The sequence below is a fragment of the Trachymyrmex cornetzi genome, unplaced genomic scaffold (assembly GCF_001594075.2).
Source record: "Trachymyrmex cornetzi isolate Tcor2-1 unplaced genomic scaffold, Tcor1.1 scaffold99, whole genome shotgun sequence".
In the NCBI taxonomy this organism is placed as follows: Eukaryota; Metazoa; Arthropoda; class Insecta; order Hymenoptera; family Formicidae; genus Trachymyrmex; species Trachymyrmex cornetzi.
In genome coordinates, this window is record NW_017300343.1 from 3,421,308 (window position 1) to 3,430,813 (window position 9,506).

The following is a 9,506-nucleotide window of genomic DNA, read 5'->3' on the forward strand; positions in this document are numbered from 1 at the left end:
ATCATATCTGGGGTAGGTGCTCTAGAAAAATGTGCCCCTCAAAGGGTTAATAATAAAGATAAAAATACTAATATAAATATAATTATATTTGTCCCACTATGAACATAAAAAATCTCTATAATTAAGTCCTTTCTGTAAAATCCCGATATAAAAGGAACCCCGCCTAATGCAAAATTTGAAATCATTAATCTTATTATTACGTAAGGTAAACCCTCATTCAAATTTCCTAATAATCGAATATTTTGAGTATTCTTTATTATATGAATAACCCTGCCCGCTCCTATAAATAACATAGATTTAAAAATTGCATGAATTAATAAATGATAAGAGGCTACTAATCTATACCCAAATCTTAAAATTATCATTATTATACCCAACTGTCTTAATGTAGACAAAGCAATAATTTTTTTAAATCATTCTCAAAATTTGCTATAATTCCAGATATAAATATAATTAAAATAGACAAAAATCCTAAAACTATCCTTATATTAGTAGTTACTAAAAACTTATTAAATCGAATTATTAAATACACCCCCGCTGTCACTAAAGTCGAAGAATGTACTAATGCAGAAACAGGGGTAGGGGCAGCTATTGCTAAGGGCAATCATACAGAAAACGGAATTTGAGCACTCTTTGTAATGGCAGCTAATATTAATATAAATATAACCCCTCTCTACCTTTAAATACCCTTAAATCTCACCTGAATATCATTATTATTATTCTTATTGTTATTAATATACCAACATCACCAATTGAATTACACAAAACTGTTACTATTCTTGAATTATAAGAACTATAATTATGATAATATATAACTAAACAATAAGATCCCTAATCCATCCCACCCCACTAAAATCCTAATAATATTAGGCCTAATAATTATCAAAATTATTGATAAAATAAATAATAACAACAAATAATTAAATCGACCTATATTCATTTCATTCTCTATATAAATCATTCTATATAATATTATATATATATATAAATATATACAGAGTATACAGAAAGTTCCGGATCTTTTAAAAATCTTGAAAAGCAGGCATTTCTGTGCAAAATGTTTCATACAAAAGTTGTAAGGTTTTAAAATGATCTATTTACCGATATTATCACAGTTTGACTTCCGATGGCGCTACCAAAGTCAGGTCAAGGTCAAATTGATTTTTTAAATGAAATACTGTATTTTTTATTTTAAAATCTAATAGCTGATGTCAATAGTTTTTCAGACTACTCTAATAAAGCATCTTTTAGTCAGCACTTTCCGAGTTATGAGATTTAAAGATTACGATACCGCTGTCATAAGTATTACTTCAGATGTATCGGTCGGATTTGTAAGTCGTATGTATGTGCTCAAGCTTGCCTGTATGTGTTTCTACCTCCTCTTCTCTCCTTCTCTTTCCCTACATAATTATCTTTGATTGTACAGTATTTATTTAAAATATTAATGCTAACTGATCAGGAGCGTATATATTTTTTAATGATGCCAGGATGAAGTGAGATCTTACGCACAAGTGGCAGAAATTTCCAATCTATTTTTTAGAAAAAAAAAGACAATAGTAAGTATCAAGACAATAGTAAGTATGTCTAAATTTTCAAGCTATTTAAGAGGTTTGGAACTTTTAGTTGATTTTCTAACATATATGTGTATATATATATAAATATATAAATGTAAAAGTCTGTGTATTCTAAAATATATATATATATATTTGAACAAAATATATATCATCGATCATTTGATACCATTTACTAAATTCTTAATTAGTTCTTTCCAACGAAATTATAATGACATTAATATAATTGTTTCAATTATATGGCAATAAAAATGTTTTTGACAAACAAGCCTTACAACTGCAAATGTGATAAGGATTATTATATAGTATAACAAAGTATACAATAACATGATTACTGCATTGGGAAATAAATAAAAAATATATATTATTCACAGTTACACACAACATTAATATTTTTGTCATAAGAAATATAACTATAAATAAAAAATTTTAACATTCAAAGTTCAAAACGTGTATAAAGAAATATTTTACAATGTGTTTCTAAATTAATATCGTCTAACATTCTATTGTCAGAATAAAAATTCATACCTGATAAGACGCAAATGGAACGTTACAATATCGTTTAAAATTTTATTGAAATCTCTGTACGAGACCAAATCAATTAATCGGTATCTAAAGTTTTCTAACTGGCCACAAATGTGAAGAATGACTACAACTAGAAAGATATCTACAGACATGTAAATGATAGCTGCAAACAATGTCGTCAAGATCTGAATAAAAAATGTTAACTCAAATTGCGGACTCTTATATGTATCGTAGAAGTGATACGTCTCCAATGGTAACAGTCTGCGACGATCCGTGTAATTCCTTACGTATAATACGTGAATATCAAATAAAGGAAGAAAATTTGCTGTAAAAAATGATGTTATCACGATGATATATCCGATTGTCATAATTAGTCGCGCTGTTTGTGCTCGTTTTATCATTACATTTCTTTCTCTATCTAACTTAAATGCCATCCAATCTTCTGCCATCATATTCACAATTGACAAGAGAACTTGAAAATATAAATAGCTATAGATAAAATGTAAGCATTATTAAAAACATTAAAATCTAAATTACTTAGACATATATGTTATCATTTGTAAACTGTCGCAACAACAAAAAATAATGCACATTTTATAATTTATTTCCATGTTGCTACATACGTAAATTATACATATATATGCTGTTTTCTTATTATACTCCATAACATATTTGTAATTAAAATTATTTTGTCATAAAATGATTTAATAAAGCAGTGGAATGTAATGCTAAATATTTTATTTTATATAATGCTGTACGTACCTTTTCGTTTCCGTCGAATGATAACATATTTCACTGATACTATTATTTGAGGTAATGTTCCACGTAAATTGTCTATTACAAGTACCATATTACCCCAAACTTGTATGACTGAATATATCATTGGAATATTAGAAATAAATATTAATGAAATAATAACTATGGCAACTCTAATTTCTGTCCACAAATTTTTTTTAGTACATTTGTTGTATTTAGGCCACAAGCCTACCATTTCGAATGCTGAACGATGTAGATTAATTGCCCATATAAAATCTGATAAATTTTTATGACATGAGCAATATGAGCAATTTCGATAATTTAGTCGCAAATATAATATATTTATATTTAACAATAACATTTAAATTATTAAATATTCATACATAAGAAAAGTAAACAATAAATAAAATAATGCAAATATCTCAAGAAGGGATTTATAACGCAAAATTATAGAAATGTACATGTATTGAGCATGGTTAATATACGGAAAAAATGTAATATGAAGTTAGTACCTCTGTATCCTGAAGAATTTGTAATATCCATGCTGGAAATTGAATCTGCAAAACGTCTTGTTCTTTCCACGGTATGATGCGAAATGATCATCATGCATGCTCTCTATATAAATGCAAAAACTCGACAGCATTGTCAAACGTGGTATTAAATATTAAGAATGCTTTTCCTAGTCATAGCAACTCATATCGTAAAAAACATTTTATAAACGTCCAAGTTATAGATTCGTTTATATCTGATCTAATAAAATAAGAGGTAAAAAATTTTGCATTGCATTATTAATTCGTCGATACTCGCTTGAAAAGTTTTTTATGCTTCATATTGCTGCATTATTTGCGAAACGGAAAATAATGCCATTGCAATTTTAATGCAACTTTCTATACCAGCCTCAAAAATTATGGTAAAAAGCAGAGATAAAATTAAATTGCATATTATACTCGTATCCTTTAAATGTCTCTTTCAAAGACATATTAATTGGTGCAATAAACGTGAGTGGATATGATATTATGTCTAGACTATATGTAGATTATAGTTTGTACATTACAATTGTTCGTGCGTTTCTATCCACTATTTACAGTGACGAAATTTCAGTCTCTAAAATACGCAATTTTATAAGGTATGAGGCTTTCAAAGATCTGGTAACATTTTTTCAATAAAATAATAATTGTGTTCTTTAATGTTCTTATTCATTGAAGATAAGAGGGCCGATCAATTGTTTTCTCAAAATTAAAGTAAGTAATGAACTCACATAAATACAATGACATATGTCCATTCATGTTAATTTGATAAAATGTAATTAACGCTAAAAATTAGTAAAACTCTATCACCTTAAATATAATGTAACCAAAAAACGTACGTTAAGAGGAAATTTCGTATTGTACTTTTGTACAATTGATTTCTCGTTTCTCGTTAAACGTGATGCACAAGAAGCTATTGTCTGTTGAACAATTTCTGTGCAATAAAAATATTTGCCATATTACAAAATGTTTAATGTTATAATTTATAATAAACAATAATCAATAGACAAAACATAATTTTATTTTTACTACTGTAACAATTTCTAGATAGAAATTATGTCTACTTGTATGTAACTACAAACATATATATATTTGTGTAACTGTCGATTATTATTAGCCATTTTTTGACAATAAAAATGATATATAGCCCAATGATGATTTTAATATCTGAAATTAATTATTATTTTTACTTACTGAGAGATATTTGAAAAATATTTTCTCATATCGATTCTTATTTAAGGGGGACCGGAGTTAGTATACCAATTTTTCAATTTTGAATTTTTACGGACCAAATCAAAAGACTTACCCAAAAAATAGATTCTAAATCAGTTACTATATTCGGTATATTCGACAAAATTTCGTAACCTATAGTGATTTATCGGAGAATCGAAGTACTATTTAGATTTCAGTGTCTCCTTGACTAAGTCTTTTGACAATATGTTCAGACATATAGAAATTAATATGATCCTACTTGTCTATTATGTTATTACTAATTTTACTATTACTACATTTAATTTATTATTGATATTCTGATAATAATTATAAATTGATTACTGATATGAAAAAAGTCTTTTAATGCATTCCTTACGTGTTAATTGATTTCAGGATAGGAATAATGTGACACGATATGGTTCACTACGGAATTTTTAAAGTATTGTACAAAATTATATATTTCGAGATATATTTTAACATATGTTATTATATGTTAATAAAAAGATTAAGTTTATAAATATGAAATTCTAAATAAAATATACTTATTAAAGTATTAAGATTTGTTACTAAATGAGCCTTATGAGCGCCATTGTAAGGTTAGTTTAGTAGCCTTATCTGCTTTTTTCTTAACATTTACAATATACGATTAAAAGGCAGATAAACAAAAACAATCTATTGGATTTGTTAAATAACAGTTACACTTATTATCCAATCAGATTCAGAAACCAACTACCCGAAATAATGAAGTGTGATTCTAAAACCAAAAGTTCAAAAATAAAAATATTTACTTACATATTACGATTTTTTAAAATATATATATCATATTTTTTTAAGGGGATCCTAAAGTAAAGCCAGAATTTCGACGTAGTCACTAGAGATCGCTGTTTTCGCAGCGTACCGACATATGTTTATATACTACCGCACCAATGACTCCCGCAACAAATGATACACGCAGTCGCATGTTCGTGTCAATTTTTGAATAACAAATTCGTCGCGATAAAGCATTTAAGGTAGTTATACCGCCCCAAATATGTGAGTCAACGACAGACTCACACACGTCTCTAAATTTCTAATATGTCGCTATGTAAAATCTAACAAAATAATAAAACGAAGAATTTTTTATACTAACAATGTTAAATTATAATAGAATAAATTAATTTAAGAAAAAAAAGGAAACCTCCGTATCACGTAAAAATAAGAGGAATTAGATCGTGGCAACGTCGCATTTTTGCGAGCAGACGAATATAGGCACAAGTTATCTGTCAAGATATTTATATGAAAGAAAAAAACGTCCGCACAATTGCATTATAAAAGAAACATGTATTAAAAGTATGTACAGTTTTAACAAAAAAAAAAAATTGAAAGCGGCTCTTGCGAAGAAACAAGAATGCGAAAGACAACCTCTTTGTCGGTTCTTGAAAGTGCGACGTTGCTATATCTAATATACATCCCCAATTCTCGAGAAAATTTATAAAATCAAGATATTTTATTAACTTAAACTTTAATATTATGCGATAAATATAATTTGCGGTGTTGTTATATGAGTTTCATCACGATATTTAACTATATATGTGATTCATTTTTCATTAACTTTTGAAATATGATTTCGAGGTCATATGGAAATCGCGTCGTATCACAGCAGAAATAGCTATACGATAATAGTAGTGTGGAAAAATGTCCACTGAGGAGGCCTGACTCGAAACTTTGTGATCGGCCGCAGCGTTTCGTCCTGGTCCCACACTACTAGACTCATCAGTAAAGTGATGTAGTGTGGGACTTGCCATAGACGCCTGGAATGAATCCAGAATGATGTTCTATTTAAAGGGAATTCGCGCGGCGTGATGCTTACGCGAACCGAGTGAGTCCCGTAGACCTCTAGTGGCGAGTCGCTACAGTAGATATAGGCTGCGATCGATTTGGACGCTTTCAGCACTTTTCAGTAGTTCTTTTCTTATTTTACGTATAATAAACGATAATAACGACAGAATGATGATTACAAGCATTTAAAGCGCGTGAGCGTCCAAATCGATCGTAGCCATAGAAAAAATTACGATGTTTCATATTGGTTATAGTATATCAGAAACGAGACGATAATTCGAGTTCATCTTTTACAGGCATATGCATTAATATTTAAATTACTTGAGACGAAAATTTTAATATATTCTTGAATAATGCATATTTGGGTATAACTACCTTAAGTTTAATTCTAAAAATTCGACATTATTTGTTACGTGCAAACTACGTGTCTGTGGATTACTATTTCGTAAGTACATGTTGTACTTTCGTATCAAGCAAATGTTGTCGCTACTTGACAGTTTGAAACGCCATGTTACAATAACATAAAAAATATATCAATTTCGAAATTCTTGGACGTTCTCAGCATAAACTCTACCTCTTAGATATATATTAATGCGTATACTTTAATACTTGAAAATTCTTTTCAAGTATTATTTCGAATCTGTGAATGAGTAAGTTATTAAATCATGTAATTTTTGTATATAACAAATACTTTTTTTCTCTATCACAGATTCGAAAATCCTTTTCCAGGATTAAAGTATACGCATTCATATACGTGTCTGGGAAGTGACGTCTATGCCGAGAACGATCAAAAAATTCAAAATTAATATGTTTTTTACCATTTCTTAGGGTAACATGGTGTCTCAGCTATCAAGTCGTGACAATATTTGCTTGATATGAAAGCTTTGCAACCTGTACGTACTAAATAGTAGTTTCCAGACACTTAGTTTACACGAACAAACAATCGCGATAAAGCATCCAGTCGAATTCTAAGAATTAGACTGGATGCTTTATCGCGATGAATTTTTTATACGAAAATTGACAGGAATGTGCGACTGTGTGTATCATAGGTGCGTGAGATATTGCTGGGGTAGTATAAAAAGAGATGTCGATGTGCGGTGCGAAGCTCACCCTCTGGTGATTTCGTCGTAGTTCGAGAGCTTTGCTTTAGGATTCCCATAAAGATGAGCGACTGCATTAAGATATTATGGCCTATTGAGCGGAAGTTCTGCTGTACGTGCATATTTACACGTGTCTCCAGTCGTTTTTAACGTAATCAGTCTACCTATCTTTATAGTCTATACTCTATTTAGTCTATTAGCTCCGGTCTCCCCTACATATGCAAAAGTCAAGGTACTGACTGATTAACTTAAATAACTTTCATTTATATTATTATAAAAGTTCTTTTTAATTTTGTTTTATAAATGTGCCGGTGGGAGACCCCAAAACAAATGACGAAAAAATAGCTTATTAGATTACAAAGCTTATTTTGCATAAAAAAAGAAATATAATTGAACGTTCTTAGGCAGTAAGTACAAAAATACCTTTACAAATTCAAGGAATAGAACAGAATTAAGCTTGTATCTAAACCGACATCAATCAGTATTCTGAATTTTGCAACATAGACATATGTATAAAAGATAGTAACGTAATATAATCACTAAAGTAAACATGTATATTCACTAATTACACATTTGCGCATTTCAATTATTAAATGAAATTTATGTTAAAAAATTGTAAGTACACGCACATATGTATATGTGTTTACGTGTGTGTGCCCGCGCGCGCGCAGTGAAAGAAAGAGAGAGGGAGAAATTAAACGTGAAAAAATAGTTCGGATACCATTATATAGCAAAATAGTAAAATTAATATGAGAAGAATTGAGACAATCTTACATTGCAAAAAGTTTCCATTGTTAAAGGAAAAATCTTCCCTGCAGTGATACGAAAAGGATATTTAGCTCGTATCATCAACAAAATAAGACTTCTTGCCTTCCTCGATTCCAGTTTATACCATTCAAGATCGCACATTGCACGATATACTGCATTGCACTTAATGAATACATAGGAAAAAACATATTAATGTTCATGGCACTTCAATAAGGGTTATTTTCAAATATATAGATATTAGTAAGATTTAAATAACTTCTTTTTTGTAAAAGAAATTAGAAGCAGAAATGTAATACGACTCGAATGAATTTGCAAATTCTAGTTAATGTTCACTCATTAACAGTCATTCAGTAAACGGTTGTGCATAAATGTGAAAATAAATTTTTATTATGTAGTATTATAAAGTTTTGCCTTGCAATATGATAATTTTATAATAAATAGTATTATAACAATATAAGTAAAAAAATTTTTTGTTGGTGTACTAACATATAAAAATTATATTTACTTTAAAGTATAAAATAAATTTATAACACTAATGGTATACATTATAAGTGTAACCGTCTTACTTTATGTATTACGAGGATTGTTCAAAAAATAATGCATCATGTTTTTTCTCGTCCAATAATTTCACTTTTCTTTCTTTATTGATGGCCGAAAAGGATGTACGTATGTGTCGCATTACTTTCTGAACAACTGTTGTATATGTATAACCCAACATGCTATAACTTTAACTTACTTGCTGTGTTATAAGTTCTCCTGCTCCACAATATAGAAAGGTATTCATCAATAAGATAATAAGCATTAATAATGAGAAATATCCTTGTACGATAACAGTTTTATCTATTTTTCCGTCAGCTAATATCTAAAACATTTGCACCAATTTTGTATTACTTTTGATACACAATTTTTACAATAAATACGTATGTATAAGGTAACTTTCTTAACTTACAAGTAATTTTATAAAGTAACTTTCTGAATCGTAGTGTTATTTATCTTAAATGTAGTAAATAGTACTTAATACATTAAGGCGATGCTAAAGCCCCCCTGTTTTACCACATTCCTATTCGGTGGGATTTCTCCGTATTGGATGTACGGATTGCAAAAGTATTATTACTTAAATTATAGTACGCACACAGAGGATGTTTGCTACACTGGATTTTATGAGAAAATCGAAAAAAAATTATAAAATTTACTTATTTTTGGCTCGCACAGCTGTCACCTCGGATATA

The 9,506-nt window shown here is 29.1% G+C and overlaps 2 protein-coding genes across 2 annotated transcripts; both read right to left on the bottom strand.

Moving 5' to 3' along the window:
- Window positions 1-2,080: 2,080 nt before the first annotated feature.
- LOC108770057 (uncharacterized) lies at window positions 2,081-3,395 on the bottom strand. The gene is made up of 3 exons (XM_018521349.1): window positions 3,365-3,395; window positions 2,859-3,128; window positions 2,081-2,568 (listed from the first exon to the last, which is right to left on the bottom strand). The coding sequence occupies exons 1-3, from the start codon at window positions 3,393-3,395 to the stop codon at window positions 2,081-2,083; spliced, it is 789 nt and encodes a 262-aa protein (XP_018376851.1).
- Window positions 3,396-4,492: 1,097 nt separating this feature from the next.
- On the bottom strand, window positions 4,493-9,061 carry LOC108770058 (odorant receptor 43a-like). The gene is made up of 3 exons (XM_018521351.1): window positions 9,014-9,061; window positions 8,284-8,439; window positions 4,493-4,546 (listed from the first exon to the last, which is right to left on the bottom strand). The coding sequence occupies exons 1-3, from the start codon at window positions 9,059-9,061 to the stop codon at window positions 4,493-4,495; spliced, it is 258 nt and encodes an 85-aa protein (XP_018376853.1).
- Window positions 9,062-9,506: the final 445 nt, after the last annotated feature.